The sequence below is a fragment of the Pezoporus wallicus genome, unplaced genomic scaffold (assembly GCF_028554395.1).
Source record: "Pezoporus wallicus isolate ANWC-B61680 ecotype Strahan unplaced genomic scaffold, APGP_CSIRO_Pwel_v1 contig_8000, whole genome shotgun sequence".
Classification (NCBI taxonomy): domain Eukaryota; kingdom Metazoa; phylum Chordata; class Aves; order Psittaciformes; family Psittacidae; genus Pezoporus; species Pezoporus wallicus.
The window spans coordinates 1,239,483-1,257,042 of record NW_026635009.1 but is presented as its reverse complement, the minus strand read 5'-3'; the positions used below and the strand labels follow the sequence as shown (position 1 = coordinate 1,257,042).

The following is a 17,560-nucleotide window of genomic DNA, read 5'->3' as shown; positions in this document are numbered from 1 at the left end:
GGGAATTCCTAACTCAGGCAAAGCAGGGATAATTAAAAATCGAGCTCTGGTTTCCACTGCACTGGCAGCTGGATCACGCTGATTAAACTGCAAATAAAACACATGAAACCAACACTTTGTAGTGTATCCAATTTCACTTAAAAGGGCCTTTAAAACTGAATCATGAGCAGAGAAACAGTGCACAGCAAATTCTTTAGCTGAAGCTCGGAATACAGTCTTTGCTGCAGTTGCTTCACAGTTTACTATCTATTGCACAGAGCGTGGGACACTAGTTCCTGGAGGGCCTGATGAGCCACACAAACCATTACCACCCCTTCTGAAGGCATTATTGTTTAAGATGTCATGTAAACACTAGAAGCAACTGAGCTCAGATTTAAACACCACCATAAAAATTTGGAAGTCCCTTGTGGAAATGCACCCCATGACACCTCAGCTTGTTGCTAAAGAGTAAGACAGGGCTCAAACCCCTGCCAGTGAGACCCTGGAGGGCTGGTAAGCCGGCACAAATAGCAGCTCTTTCATGACAGCTAGAAGTTCACAACAGATTTCCAGCTATCCAGTTAGGGCAAAAATGTAAGTAGCATCACACCTTGTCCAAGATTACCTGGTACTCTGCCTGCTTTAAGATACCAGTTACAACACAGCAGTCAGCCCATCCCATTCTCATACTCAGACCACAGCATCACCTACATGAAAGTGCAGATTTACACAGCTTTACTTTCTAATTATGATAATAAAAACAATGCTTAATCTTGCCTAGCACTTGTCTGTATAATTCTGAGCCACACAAGAACAGTGAAAACAAACAAACTCAAATAATAAGACATGAAGGACGCTGCACAAATACTAAGTCTTAAACTTGTTCTGCATTTAGAAATTTGCCTGAAGGTTTGTGCTCTCTGGACAAAGTACTTTATATTTTCTTAAATAACAAGGGGATCCTGCTAAGATTTTGAAACGAATGCCAAGAAGCTTTGTATTATGTAGCTTTGTGGAGAAACATCAGTATTAACTCCTTTTCACTCATTCCACTACCTGGACACACCTCATATGAAGCCGATACTGGTACAACACAGCCACACCAAGACTGTAAACCAGAAAGAGCACCACATTCCTTCACAACTACTTTTAGCATTACATATTACATAAATATACTTAATAAACAACATCAAATAATGCTAAAAAGCAGGGAGACAGCACCTAGCACCAGCAACATCTACATTAAAGAAAGGTGCTTAAGGGACAGGGTGCTGTTGTCAATGATCCAGAGGAAAGCACGTAATAAAGGGAAAGGTTTCTAAGATGAGGCCCTTACAGGGTTTTGGGTAAACATTTGAAACTTCGGGCTACAGGGCAGAAAATCTGCTAGGAAAGAATCATTAGAGACCAAAGAAAGGAGAAATACACATGTCTTCTACCTACACATGGTCTTACAGATTACGCAGCAGTCCTGCTTCAGCCACGTGTCATGGGAACAGTCTAGAAGGTTGGCTCAGAGTTAATTAGAAGAAAAGTACAATTACAGTAAAGGTCCTGTGGAAAAAGCCCAGCTAGCACAGTTCTACCTAGGAGGAAACACTCAGATGCTCAAGAAACAAAGGGCTTTGGCACACAAGTGTTCCTAACATTGTGTTGGCTTTTGTCATGAAAATATCATCACAGTGACAGGTGGCAGCATCTCCTAAGAACCCTTCTTCACCTTCTGCTGCTAGGAGACAAGCCTGGGACCATGCAGCTCTACTGTCTGCCAGCACAGCTCTCTTTCATCCAAGTGTCAATTCCTTTTGCAGAGGTAGGCAGGTACACACCTGAACAATCACAGCCCTGCCTCAGCTTAGTGTATCAATCTGGTGACATTTTCAAAGCCCACACAGGATTTTCACACCCTGAACTCTGGAGACCTGAGACACTTGACTGAGACTTCACCACCAGTCATCCTGAACTGTCACCTTTTATTCTCTTCATTGCCAGAGCCAGAATCATTCTTTGCATTTAGCTCCATTTCTTTAAACTCATTTACCTAAGATGAAAGTCAAAAACTATTTTAGCACCCTGCACTGCCTCAAAATCAACAGCAGCAATCAGTAACAGCAGCAGACATCACCCTTACAAAGGGCTACAAGAAGGGGCTGTCAAATAACAGCAAGAGAATAGAACCAAAAAGCCTAAGATAAACCAACTTCGTGACCTCACTGGAGACTCACAGTGTGATCCTGAAGAAGATACTGCAAGAGCTTTGTGACTGCATCTCTGCTCTACCTGATCAAATGGTGATTGATAATGACAGTGATGATGCCTTTTTGCCCACTTTCTTGTTTTATTACATAGACACAAGATATTCTTTATTTTAAGCTCTTTGTTTTTTCCTACTTTTTGTTAGTCTCTAGTAACCCATAAAGAAGTTTAAACTAAAAAAGCAACTTTCATATTTTTCTCTGAAATTACAGGTTTGTTCTCAATCCCCGAGATGGTATCTCACGCTTAAATGAAATTTTGGCAAAGAAAAGCAAAGCACTTCACAGCAATCCTTTTACATCTTGTACCATTATGTCTTTATATACCTGTGTAGCAGTAAGCTATGCAAATTTCCCTAAAAATAATGAAGCTAGTACAATTGCTCTTTCCAGGCTATGTTCCAACATCAATTTTAAACTTGAAAAAACTATGAAAGCAGGATAGCTGGAAAAAATACTTGGGTTTTTACTTAATAATAAATGCTTGAAAGGATCACAACATTTTATAAGGTCATATGTAACAACAGTTAGGGCACTACACTAATGCATTATTCAACTCCAGCAAAGAATATAAATCCTTGTAATGTACATGGTTAAAATGTGGTTTAATTCTTATTATCCTTTGGCTTTGACTCGAAGTTCCTGCTGAGCGTTACAATGTTCAGATGATGCATATTCCCCGTGACTCTTTAATTAAACCTGTAATGTAAGACTTTGCCTCTGGCTATTGGTCACACTACCTGGCACATGCATTTACAGAGATGCCACCTACCACTTCTGTTCTAGTGCCCAGCCTCTGAGCCAGAGCTCTGCTCCGCAGTGAAACAAGCGCTTGGGATATTTCACAGGCTAAGGCAGGCTGGTCCTTTAGGCAGACATTCAATCTTTTGTTGAGGTTTATGGCAAAACCATGACAACTAGGAGACAGAAGACTCCTCCTCTAATTTTTCTTTTTTTTCCCAAATAATTTGAGGGGGTATACAGATGCTTAAGACCAGGAGCTTGCAGCACACATGCTACTTCTCTCTGTCAATAGGATGGCATTTCCATTTTGCTTTGAAGGCTGGTAAAGAAAAGACCTCTCTGAAATGCATACTACCTGGTGACTGCCATTATTCACACAGTCTCCTGCTCCACAGCAGGTCAGCAAGGAGAATGCCTGAACCTCCAGGTCTTCTCTGGTATGTGCGTATGTAACGTAGCACTGTGTTTAAGGAGTATCTCTTGCTCACCTTTTATAAAAATATCAAAAGATCTGGTTTTGTTTTGAAGTGAAGTGAAAAACCACTTCAAATCCCTAAAACTTGTAACTGCTAACAGACGTTTTTCCTACTCAGCTCTACAGGTCTCTCATTCAAGACCAGTGAGAGCTGGATGCCTTTAAGCACCCTGGCAAACATCCTTCAGCATTTTTAGGCATTTCACTGTACATCTCTGCACAGCATTTACACTCCTATGATTGTGACCAGCCTAATGGATCCATCTTCCCTACTTAATGGTGAAGCAGGCATTTTAAATGCACTTGTTCATGTGTCAACTTTAAGTGCACGCATCTTTGAAACTCACTCCTTTTTAGCACTGCTGCCAATAAATAATTAAAATGTCTATTAGGACAGCAAAAGCCAATTCACTGAAATTATAAGCAAATGTTTTGGCACTAATGGCCAGACTCAAGGAAACAAACAACATCTTCAATTCAAAGCATGTGAGTGTTCACACTGATGCAACTGCCTAACTTGCAAGCCTTCTTGTGTTTTATTGAGTAAGGGCTATTACCCAGCACTGTAAGTTATTTTCCCCTGCAGAAAGATAGAGTTATTCATGGTTTCAAAACATCTAGGGAAAACAACAGTTTCATAACTAGAAAGCCAAGCTACAAGTCTCATTTCAGCCTAAGTCCTATAATTTTGAATCTGAAAAATACCACATTTTTCAAGCAAACAGCACTGACAGAATTTAGCCCCCACTATTGTTTCAGATGTCAAAACACTTAGTTATTCAGATACATACGATATCACAAAGAAAGACAATAATGGAAATAACAGAAATAAGGACACCAGGAAAGCGTTCTATTCCAGCCAGCACATTTACCTAGGGAAAACAAAATAACTGCCACAGAGGGAAGACAGGCATTACGCAAAAAAAAAAAAAAAATCTCAGTCTGAAAAACATTCAGATAATGGAAAACATCAAACAAAGTTTAAACCTAATTAAGAACATGAAACCTAGGAGAGAAAGCAAATGTTGTCAGAACCACAACAGTTATGTCAGGAGGTGACAAGGGAGAGCAGTAAGGTCTGAAGAGGGACATGGACACTTGAGAAAACAATAAACATTCTTTTAGGAACAGCACATCCCTGCCAGACAGCAAACCTCCCTCTCGGCCAAGTGGCAAGCTCTGTTGACCCTCTACAGATTGGATTTCTCAGGATGACGTTCCACAGCTTGCTAACACTTTATTTTCATGACCTGCTAAGATCTTGGGGGGGGGGGATGTTAATGATCCCAACACAGTATGAAAATTGCCAGCCAAGACACTCTGCCAATGGAGAACATCTCCCAGATGACACCAATATTTTATCCTTGCATTTCTGGTTGCACCCAGCAACACAGCTGGGAATGAGGGAGCAAACAGGCTCAGTGACTGTTTCAGGAGTGTCTTCAAGAAAATCACGCTTTTGAATATGCACAAACTAATTCTGGAGTTGAAAAGATGAACCCAAGATATAGGACTGTCTACCATGGAAAGTCATTCAAACTGAAACAGGGCAAGAATTCACCTTGAACTAACAGTTCCTTCCTCTGCTGGCAAGCCTAGTGTACACCAGGCACTATGCCAAAGCCTCCTAATTCACTCTGGAGTAAACGCAATTTGAAATAACACTCTCATATTTTAATGTCATGGCCTTCAGAGTCAATTTTCAGGTAATGGTCAAAAGTGGCATAGACCTGTGGATCTGCCACGATCCACACTTTTACACTCCATGTCAAAGTAAAATAAAACAGGTCTTTACTAACTTCTTTCACAGCACAGTAAAAGGAACAGCTTCCAAACCAGTATGTGTATCATGGTGTTTGATATAGAACGAAAAACTGTTGCTTGTAAGCTGGAAACAGAATTTACCAAAACCAGCAATGTTAGTACAAAAGAGTGGGAAATTTATATTTAAAGATTTTTTTATATAGTACATATCCAGACAAAAATGCATAAATGTCTTTAACATGAATGAGGCCTGCGCTCCCTCAGATCCACAGGCACAGCACAGGCTAACCCACAGAAGTTACTCCAAATTTTGCTGTCACTTGAGGTAACCTACAGGTGATGGACTCGACCTGGACCTCCACCTCCTGGTATCACAAGAAGCAGCGACACACCAGAAACCTCTGCTTCCCATGGAGACAGGGCCAGCTGCTTAGTTAAATACATAGGTGGCTCAAACACATATGAAAGAGTTCCTCATGGTCACTACTGTGGAGTATAACCCTGAACAAGAGTTTCACCTGAGTTTCAGTTTCTTCAAAGCTTTTGGACTTTCCAAGCCCTCCAGTTTGCCTCAGGTGAAGGAAGCTGTGCCAGGATCCACAGCCTCTAGCAGTAAACCTGCAGGAGCTGGGACCAGCAAACACCCACTCACCGAAACCTGCAGATCTCCCCAGCCAGTGCAGCTCCTCCTATGCAGTACAACCTGCAAGCTATCAGGTACCTCTTTAAACACACCCCACCAAGCTGAACTAAACCATCCCCTTATGAATGGCCAAGTTATACGATGCTTAATCTTCCACACAAATGTTCAAACCCCTGACAGTAACAGCACTTGCACACCACCAACACCCCATGGCCCAGGCTCCTGCACAAGGTGATACAGGATGACTGGAGCAGACCTGGGTGTGCTTTAATTTAGGCTACACATCAGAATTTAAAAATAAAGATAAAAAAAATCAACAACTTTATGTGTCAGTTTTGAAAGGCTGGGTTAAAAAGCTATTCAAACGATGAACGAGAGAAGCAGCAATCAAACATGCATGTCTCCTGCCTACTAAGAGACCAGAGGCTGTTGAAGGCCACAGCCAAATTAGCATCTGGGTAATTTGCAAATTATGAATTTTGATTTTATAGGCACTATATATATGTATTATAGAGCACTACTTTTCTAATATCATCAGCTGGATGCCTACAACGAAAAGGCAACAACCTCCATTTACTCCACTTCTGCCACACTTCCGAGCTTTCACAGGAAAAGGCAGCAGGCCTTATGAGCCTGATCTAGCACTTACTGATAAAGCTTCATTGAGCCTGATCTGGCACTTACTGATAAAGCTTCATTGATTTGTTATTTAAATTGCCTTCTGCTCTTTTTTTGCCCTTTTTCTTTTTTTAACTATTATAAAGACTGACTTTTTGACCTTTGTAAGACACTTTGACAGTTCAAAAAAGTTCAAAGCTGAGCTGCCAGAAGCAGCAATCAAACATGCATGTTTCCTGCCTACTAAGAGACCAGACACTGTTGAAGGCCACAACCAAATTAACATCTGGGTAATTTCCAAATAATGAATTGTCATTTTATAGGCACTATATATATATTATATAGCACTACTTTTCTAATATCATGATTTTATTATCGGCATTTATTTAAAATGTTTTATTTGCTGTATTGAAACTCAAACATTAGAAGACATATTACAAGCAATTACAAACATTAGGGAACATTCAGAACATAGGATAAAGTTCAATTAAATGCCAAAAGACACAGGAACAAAGGCATAATCATAAAAATTCTGAAGCCATTGAATGATATGTATAATAAATTATATTGCACATAAACAGCAATAAAAAAAATCTATTTAGGGCTATAATTGTTTTAAAGCTGACTCTTCAAGAGCCAGGAACTTACCAACCTGCTGTAGCACAACCCCTCTTGGAAGTTCCTCTTCAACTTTAGCTTTGTTGTAACGCATACAAATTATTAACCCATTACGAATGCCAGCACCTGGCACTTCCTACCTAACAGAAGCCAGCACCACAGGCTCCCCAGCCACCATTTTCATCTTGGATTTGAATCTGGAAATGGCAGATTTTTTTCTCCAGTTAAGCAGCAGGTATAAAATGTGACTTGCAGCCCTGAGGTAACATTTGGATTTGATGATCTTAAAGGTTTTTTCCAACCTAGCTGATTCTATGTGTTGATGAAAATAGAGAAGCAGTTCTGCAACAAAGAGCAGGTATATGTCTTCCCATGATAGACAGCATAGCCTGCACTCTCCAAAGTCCGACCACCTTGCTTGGGCAGTGCAGGGTAGCATGACTGGGGCACCCTGGGATGCCAGTACAGAGGGGTTACACCCTGCCTCAGGAGAGGGTCCCTCTGGGGCAACTGCTCCCCATGGGGGAAATCCCACACCTTTCACAGAAAGAAGCAATCCTTGGCAGGATGTTGTCTTTGGGTTTGTTTTGCTCTGAGGATGGACATCAGCAACGCTTCGGGGTGACAGGCTGCGAAGGCTGAACAGCCGGAGAGGGCACATCACAGCTCTGCCTGAGGGCTGTGGTGGTGTGAGCTTCAGAAATCTCACATCCTCGGGATTTTCACTGCATGACAGGTCTTGCTAATCCTGTTCTGAGGCTGTCAGCTATCCACACGCACACAATACACAGAGCTTAGGCAATAATACAGGGTCTGGCTTTAGCCTTGAAAGGCAAGCCTCGAATTCAGATGCTCTGCCCAGCACTGGATGCAGCTTCCAAATGCTTAGAATCGTCATATAACCGTATTGAATGCATAGCTTGCCATGGCTGGATGCAGTCAAAACAGAACAGATAAAGGAGTGCAAGGCTGTCTGTGTGAGTGGACACAATGGTTCATGGCCAGGGCCACCCCTGTCACCATGACTGGGATGCCACAAAAAAGTGCTGAAGCAGAGGGAGAGCAGCTCATGTGCATGGGACAATGCTGTTTCCACAGCCAAAACACCCTGTTAGGCCTGGGTCAGCACAAGATTTTCAGTCACAGAAATTACATTGAACACAAAGTTCCCACCAGTATTAATAAAGTGTTCAGACCAGCAAGTCACAATTTTGGTTTCTTTTTCCTGAAGAGCAAATATAGGGGATATTTCAAATAATTGAAGATAATTAGCTTACTTCCTCATTGCCCATGGAAAAGGGTTTTCAATCAAATTCCATCACTTCACAGATGTCCAGCTCTGGGGCAACAACCAATTGACTGTCACCCACTAGCCCACTGCCTCAGCATCCTCACCAACTGCAGCACTGAACACTATTTAGGTCAGGACAACGAAACATTTGTGTCTTTTTCTTTTAATTCTTGCTTTGGCTTCTGCACTGCAACCAATCCAGTTGCAGTCATTTTCCCTATCAGAAACGCACAGGAGCATGTAATACAGATGTTACCTCCATTGGATTTACCAGCTACTAATATGCTTTTATTGCCAGCCTACAGCCCAGTTAATTCCTCTTGTAGCGATACCAGTAAACTCTGACAATGAGGCAAACCTACAGGGACTGCAAAGCTACGTCAACAAGACTGTAAAACAAGGCAGTCAGAGGAGGAAGGTTAATGTGCAAAAGAACAAGTGATCTGTGCGGCAGCAAAAGAACCTTCCGCAGAATTCATCCTACTTCTATAAATCGAGAACAACTGTTTCAGAAGTAGGTTCTCCTTGTGCTGTGCTCTCCAATACTTGAAGGACTGGCTAATTACAAACCCAGAAAAGCTCAGTGTGTTAAATGAAAGTGGATGTAGCCACTTCGAAGTCGCCCTGGCTACAGAATTATTGTAACTAGATCTGGAAAATGCTCTACACAAAACACAGCTGTGTATGTCTATATTTATCCAGTTATTGTCTGGTTTTAAGCAATTATTTGTGTATTTTTATTTTCTGTGCTACACTTCACTGCTTAAAAAATGGAATTATCACTTTGAAGCACTTTGCTGCATAAGAGCTATTTATGCCACTGAGGTCTAATCCCAGCGCAACCAGAGGAACTGAAAATTACAGGGGGTGGGGAAAAAAAAACAACAAAGCAGCACTACAAAAGCTTTAGCCTTTTCAGTTGCATTTACCTGTTATAGAAAATGAAATAAAATAGAAACAGACCCAACATTTCAGTATCATTTCAAACCAATCCCAAAGCAAAATGCACCCCAGCTGTCACTCAAGAAATGCTGCACAGAAAATGCCACACAAGGGGTACCACCAGACACTGGTCACCTGCCTATAGCTTTGTGTTCTGTCTACTGCACAAACTTCCAGAACCACGCACTGATCACACTGGCAACCCAGCCTGCATTTTACTCACTGCTCACATTAATACAAGTCACCTCCTCAGCCAGGATAAAACACCACTGCTTCACCTCAGTCAGGGCAGACACAGTGAATTACGCCCTAGATGATGTACTCCGCTGTATGTAAAAGGGCTCCAGAGATAAACGCATTTTAAACTACTGGAAAGGAAATTTGGTTATAGGTAAGAAATATGTGATACACAGTGGGACTCCAAGGGGAAGTCTCCCTGAAGTCAGCTGCACTTAAGTGGGTGCTTGTAGTTTAAGCATGCTCTCAAATGTTAGCCTAGGAGACCTTGAACAGGGAGCTACCAAACATTTGGCTAGAAAATGATACATGAATTCCTATCTTGCTGTTCCAACAGCAAGAAATGCAGAGGAGGAAGGAAACAACTATAAAACTCTTAACAGCCCCTCACTGCAGTATTGCAACTGCCACAAGTACATATTGTGTTTGTGGTCTGTGAGATATAAAGTACTTCTTTATTTCTAGATATATATTTATTGGAACAACTCCTAGATGTATTTCACTTAAAGAATAGCAACAGATACCCAGGGATTCCATTAGTCTCAGAATATTTCTCCTTGTTGGAATAATTCTCTATTTGCTATCAGAACAGTTCTGCAATAGAGCTTTATTTAAGCAATCAGCCGGACCTCATGCTATCAAGTACTAATTCGTTTATCCTTTAGCCCAGTTACCATTATTCTGGAATAATCAATAATTTCCCTGTTCTGTGATGTTCCTGGAAGTACAGAGCACGACAGCATACAATAGCTTTACCGTACAGCAGGACAGGGTCATAATGAACCATTTGGTTCTGATGGCAATTGATTACAATTAACATAATTTATGTATCTTTCCTTCTACCAAGTTGCCCCATAAAGTAAAAATTGGCAAGCACAGAACTAAATTTTACAGTCCTCTTTCCATCAGAGGCTTCACAAAAGGTTAGCTATTGCTGGTAAGCATTTTGAATGCTGTGCAAATTAAAAGGACACTGGCAAATCAGCTCCTGCTGGGAAGTATCACAATCTTCTTAAGATCTTAGCTGGGGACTATAAGGCTCCCAAGAGAGCAGGTGTACTCAGCCAATCCATTTGAAAGATGGGTTCTCCTAAAATAGACCTAAATTCTCTTTCTTGTGCAATTTAACAATGGAGACAATTCTAGCCCCTGTGTTTCTGGGTTTATCTTTGCCCCAAATCAGTGTTTCTAATTATTAGCCAATAGTAGCTCAGCAATTTGGTTGCATTGGATGTTTCTATGAGGACTGCATTTCAGAGGTAAGCCCACGAATTCTACTTCCATTTTCAAGTTCAAAACACACGGTTTCCTCTTCACTTTGACGGCAGAATGCAAAATCCTCAGTTAAAGTGAGCACAGTCACCACAAGAAATTGTGGCATTTTCCCCAGTGGCCATATATCCTATAGGCATTTCAGCTCTTTACTCACTTCAGCACCTTATGAAATGGCATGCCCCCTCCTTAGCCCACAAACTAATGAGTTAGAAGAAAAAAACATCTGCATTTTGAAAAGCAAGTACCCTGGAACTCGACTTCATCTTCACAGCATGATTTTATGAAAGATTCCATGTTTATGGTGTTACCAATCACAATCATCTCTCAAAAACTGCAAGCCACTTTTTTCTACAGGCTCCAAGATACCTGAATTTATGTTTTTTTTTCCATGAATATTCACTAAAACTGGAAAAATCCCCAAGTTCCTAACTTATAACAAGACTCAGAAACTAATCCCAAACACACCCCACACCAGAGACACAAAAGATTCAGAGTATTGTTTTTAGTCATATTATTTTCAAAAAGTTTCCCAATTATTAATGATTCTGTTCCACATGATACTCTAACAAATAATGCAGGGAGTGTTCTTGTTTTTAGTAGTGGATAAAACACCTTTAAGTTTTCAGTTCTTACCTACTCTTACTGAGAGATGGTGACTACATGGCATGCAGGTGAAATCAAGCTGTGCAGTCCCCAGTGAAGCAGATGCTGATTAAGTCCATGCACAAAGGGCAAAACACTCACTTATCTGCAAAGGCAATGATCTCGTTTTTCAGATGCATAATTAGGCAACCTGTCCTGTTGCCGCTGCTGCCATACTTGTGCTCTGGATCCAAGCAGGGATGGTTCCCAGGCAAGAACCAGGTAAAAGGTGCATGAGCTTTCCAGCAGCAGTATGCCTCCAGACAGCCTCTCTCCTGCCTGCAGGCTTCAAGGGCAGATCACACACCTGAGTCTCTCTTGGCACCACAGCTGAGGCTTATAGTTTGAAATTTCTGGGTTGAACAGAAGTAACTAAAGGTCAAACAACTGAGCACACAATTACTTAAGAGAGTCTATAAGCAATGAAGTTACTTGACTTGCACCTGTGACAAAGGCATCTTGTCAGGCACTTGCAAGAAACGCACCAAGAGTATGTTTTTGCTGTTCAAAGTGGCCACTTCATCGTGGAGTGCAACACCCACAAAAGAATGGCACACCATGACTCTCAGTTCTGAGCCTTTTCTTGAATTAAGCCAGACATTCATCTCAGAGAAAGGAGTCACAGGATAATAAATACCTTTTAATATGGCAATTTTTGTTCCTTAAATGACGCTCTCCAGGGTAGGATATTTTGGTTCTAAAAAGAGCTAGCTCCTAAAAGAAATTAATTGGTAGAGAGGACAACAACAAGCAGTCTTCTCCCCTGGTCTCTTTAAAGGCACTACTGTTAGAATTCAAATTTTGTCTGGGAGCAAACCGCATCTGAGCTGCTCTCAGAGACAAGAGGCTGACACGGGTAAGAAGCATGCAGCCAAAATGCTGCAGGAAGGGTACCCCCTAATTACAGAAGGGCATGAAGAAGCTGCATGGGTTTGCTGTATTATGACAAGCACATTGCTGCCTGTACTCAAGTATCAATATTTACTTCAACTTGAGAGAGCACTTGTGTTCCATAGGAAGATGCCTTCAAAGCATCTTTCACGCTGGCTCTTTGCAATGTAATCCTCCCTGGACTGGTCTCGCCCCTTGGCTAAGGTAACTTTTTAGCTGGAATCCTCCTCGCATGGTGTATACGCATGCGGGTTTGCAGTTTGGCTTCTGAGTGCCTCTGTTATTTCAGCAATCTCCAAGTTTCACACCTCATTAGCACCTGGGAGCTGCACCCAGCACTTAAGGGGAGGCTGAAAGCCACCAGCTACACTCGCAACAACCTATCACAGTGAAAGCACCTTCTGGAAACTGCACAGCAAAAATCAAATACATATTTCAGCTTGTAATAACACAAGAAAAACTGGCAGTCTATATTCTGAAAAGCAAAATTGGGGTTTTATTATTATTATTGCCATAAGCTTAGAAAAAATGCTACTGGCCTCCAAGTGTTAGAAAACCAACCGCTTACCACACAGACACAAGGGTACACATCTGCGTGCCACAGGCTTATCGCAGCCCCCCTCAGACAGTGGCTCTGGGGGCGAGCCCTGAGCACATTCATACTGGCAGAAGGGAAACACATGGCAGGGTTCACCTCTCGCAGGTAAGGGCACAGTAATAACTGCAACTGCTGCACAGATTTACTCAGCCCCAGTTCATGCTCCACAGGGCCCCATTGCTTCTGCCAGCTGCAATACTCCGTGGTCTCGTACCAGTAAGCCTCAGAGGCCCCCTAGTATCTGACCACACAACTTCTAACAGCTACAGCTTTGGAAGGAAATCGATAACGATCTCTTTAACCCAAAGGTGATAACGAACTCTATTGCTCTGAGGGAATGAATAACTGGGGCAAAATTTATCTCTGGACTAACTGCTGCTGAAGCCGTTCCATCTGACTCCTGGTGTTTCTGTGAAATGAAGGATAGGGAGTGCATAATGCAAACAGCCACAATCTGATGGATGGAGGTAACTTCTGAAATCATGATAAAAACAGTCACAGCTGTTTCAGATATAATATACAACTATCTCAGCAGCTGAAAACAGCTTTCATTCTCTGTTTTCCTCCTTCTCTCCAAATTACACTCAGCTCTCCTCTGTGTGGTAATTTCACATGCCTGGAAACCTCTAAAAGAATCCTGACAGCATGACCTTATCAAGCACCTTGAGGACGCTCAAGGGTATCTGGTTTTGGCATTAGCACACAGTGAGATCTAGAGATAGGAAATGGGAGGCTTGTTTTCAAAATATTTTTTTCAATAAAGACCAAGTATCTTGGTTTCACCATAGATGAGTATCATTTTGCAACACAGTCCAAATATATTTGCCACATCCTACTCCCTCGAACACAGCTGATTAAATAGTTGTTAATCTGCTGCACCAGATTTATACATGACATGATTCACGCTTGTCACACACCATTTAACATGAGAAGAGCTAAAGAACAGTTGTTTGTGAGCTATATAATCCCACTCACAGAAAAAGAACAGGGAGAACAGGAACTATCTGACTGCATCATCTTTTGACACACTGTACCAGCACAGCTAGGTATAAACAAATCAGACCATTCCCCAATATACTGCTGTTTGACTAACACAAGTAGCGCAATTTGACAGGTCCAGTTTGAACAAAGTAGTTTAATATGCCTCTAAAAGAGAAGAACAATGTGAGGGAGCTGTGCAAAAATTATTCTGTTTGCAGAAACTGTCTTTTCCTTGGAAAAGTATCAGCCTAAAACACTTGTGTGGCACTCAAGTAAATGCTTTCCCTCTGTTCACTTCAACAAACTCCAAAATACATTTTCATAGGGGAATTCAGAGAGAACTGCTGAAGCTGAGCTGGCTGGAAGAGTACCCATTCTCTCTTTAGAGGATAACTTGCAGCCATACCTGGAAAATTTTCAAGAGTTGTACAGCTGATTGGAAGACTGAGGAAAGGAGGGGAAGCAGCATGAAAAATTCATGAGAAGGCCTCCAGAATATAGTCCCCTTTCAATACACAGCATGGGTCTGAAATGCCAACATTCAAAACACCAACCAAACCAGAGTCGAGACAGGAAACCAGAGGGCAGTGGAGAGAAACTCTCAAATGAACTTATTCATCCCAGGATTGTGCAGGAAACCACCAAAGCAGAGAAGCTGTTCACCAGTCTACTCAACACATCTCAAATGCAGTACTATGCCTCAGTCCCATCTGTCCCCGAAGAAAAAGGAAGAGAAAAAAATCATGTGGGGAAACTTCTGCAGACATGGCGATTCTTTACTAACTATATTAACATCCTCTTCAAGTCAGCAAAATGTTAAAGCTGCTATTATTTGTTATACAGTGCTGTTTCACAGCAAAGAAAACAGAGACACTTGGTGCTAAGACTGTGGCCCAAGCTCAAACTGCTAACTTCTTTGTCTGGATATAAACCAACAACTTCTTAATCTGAATACTTTTGACCATTTCACCTAAAGAGAAATATAGAAATACAGTCCTACAAATCAAAGTCGTGTCCTGACCTTCAGCTGTGATACCCAGATTTACTTCCACTTCTCAGAGTAAATCCATTCCCTTCCTGGTCTCAGCTCCTACATTTGAGCAGCCCCCAGCAACCTAAAACACGTTGGGATATAAGAAGTTGGTTTTGACACTCATCTATTTCAAGGTCAAAAGTAAGCAGCTTTCTATGGAAACTGGATTCAGAAGTGAATGTGGCTTTCAGTAACACTGAAAGAAATATCAACACATATAAGCATACACTTAATTTCTACCTTAATTATACATTAGACCATGTGTTTATGCCCTCCCTGACCCCAAAAATATTAAGGCCCCTTGAAAGCACAGCAACTTTGAGTCACCTGGCACTCACTGACAGTGTTTGCAAGGAGGGAACAGGCCGGAAGAGCAACGACATGCAGGTCAGGAAAGGTGCAGCTGGTAGGACAGGACAAGGAAGTGGTGTGCTGAGGCTGAAGGCATCACCTCAGCCAGCAACGTGCTGCAGCTGTACCAGCTGGAGATGGTGACTGCCCTTTCACTTCCTCCTCCTCCAAGTGTGACATTCTTTTGCCCACACTCACACGTGCATTCTCCCCCAGCACCTTCACTGACACAAACTGATGCTCTTATGCTATTTTAAGTAACAAAACAAGTCTTCATTACTACTGTGTGTTTCTAGTTCTACATCATGCATGGGTATTTTATTAGGTGCTCTGTATTTTTATATCACTTTATAATGCTTCTGTGTATAACAATCTTCGTGTGATCTTTCCTTGCCAGTTTAAACTTGCAAAGGCTTGGCTCCAAAGTGAAGTACATAAAAAAGATGTAGTAGGCTTGTTGAAACAAATAACAGAACAGTCAAAAGTTTTCCCCAGAGAAAGACCAGTAGAAGACAAAGGTAGAAATATTTATGCAGTCACTAAGGGACTTTGGAAGTGTGTGTTCTGAATAAACACTCATCTTCAGTATGCAAGTACCATTGCCTTGGCTGTCTCCCAAAGATCAGTGAGAATGGAAATCAATGATGCTGCCTTGTTAGAAGACACAAATCAAAGCATCAGTGACTTTGTAAAATCCCTTCTGTCACTTTGACCTTCTGGTGCCAGGCTTCTCCACAGATTCATTGCCATTCATAGTAATGTCTAAAGAGGGAATAGCAGCATAACAGTGTTTTAGAGTAACACACTAGCAGCGGGGATCATAAGAAAAGCTAGGAAGCTCAGTATACCAAAAGAAATGATAATCCCATGAATGGCTACTTGCAATGCCTTGAGGACTGCATCCTCTCTTCTAAAAAATACAAGTCAATTTTGCTGTTGTCCAACTGTACACCAGGTCCCCTCCTCACCATCTGCACATACTATTTCCTGTGAAAAGTGTGGCTCTCTTCTTGGCCAGTCAGTCATGTTGGGAGCTAGCACTACTGCAATTACAGTGGCACCTTCTCTAGGGCCACCAACATGGTCAAATATCACAGATGTGGTGGGTAACACCAGACCTGCCCTCCCTTTTGAATCATCTCTTGTAAAAAGGAAGTGGGAGAGGGGTGGTACTAACCTGAGTATCCAAGCTTGTGTAAGGACTAGGAGGTTCAATCTACAAAAAGAGCAGACAGAAACAGCCATTACTCTGGAATAGTGGAAAAGGCAGTGACTTGGACCATTGTTGGTCCAAAGAAGCAATGTTAGAACAAACACACCTGCCTGAACAGGGATGGCAGAGTTTTTAAACTTTCTCACTTTAAGAGATCCCCCTTTTCTGGACATCCTATCATCACACAGAAATTACAATGTCTCTACAGTATTTAGATGAGCAAAGGAAGCTACAGTAACTGGAGTATATCAGAGATTAACTACAGAACAACTAAAGCTCACAAGCAGGCCTTTGCATCTTTCATTTAATCCTCTCTGACATTTCTTTCTTAGATTACAACTGACTGGTGCTCTGGTAATTTCAAGGCATTAGAACTGTCTCAGAAAGTTGATGCAGAAAGGGCTGACCATATCCTTGGCAAAATATTTCCTCCCAAAAGCTGTATCGTGGTTGTTTTGTTTTCCATTAAAATTTCATCCTGACATCTCTTCTCCATCTCTGCACGTTTTATGTCCAAGTGCACTGTGCGTTTTCTGCAGGCTGGCATCTTCCTTGGAGGCAAAATCCGAACTCTTAACTTGGCTTGGCCAGAAAATTCAGATCTCATTAAAGAGCTTCTAAGCACAAAGGCATAAAAATTGTCTATTTAGCCAGCTGATAAACAGACTACAAAGAGATAACATCCCTACCTACAGGAGACTCCTTCATTAATGTTCTGGGATTAGCGCTCAAGCAAGATCTTCAAAGGAAGATCTTTCAAAGCATAAGGGACATTTAAAACCTCAGTCTTGCTGGTCGAGGTATTACTCTGCAAGGTCTTGCTTTCTACAGCATCCTGTGTAATTGGAAAGCCTAGCAGAGTGGAACCAGGTCAATGTTTTCTCTTTAATCCATCACACCTGTCGAAATTACACAGCTTTAGTTTAGTAGGGTAAATTTTTGTCTGTCAGATTATGGGGCTCCTGAGACTAATTTAGAGTTTCGCTATCCCCAGATGCACACATTGTGAG

General features: G+C 41.7%; 1 protein-coding gene across 4 annotated transcripts in view; it reads right to left on the bottom strand.

The window, feature by feature from the left end:
• The window catches only part of XYLT1 (xylosyltransferase 1), a 192,603-nt gene that overhangs the window by 123,413 nt on the left and 51,630 nt on the right, over positions 1–17,560 (bottom strand). For 2 of the 4 annotated variants that reach the window (XM_057409117.1, XM_057409026.1), the window contains exon 2: positions 16,515–16,553. The exons of 1 other annotated variant lie outside the window; for it this stretch is intronic. In XM_057409117.1, the coding sequence (XP_057265100.1) occupies positions 16,515–16,553 (39 nt within the window). Of the gene's footprint in view, positions 1–11,474; positions 11,754–16,514; positions 16,554–17,560 lie in introns of those variants that run through there. One more of the 4 variants, XM_057409375.1, reaches the window with a different exon arrangement.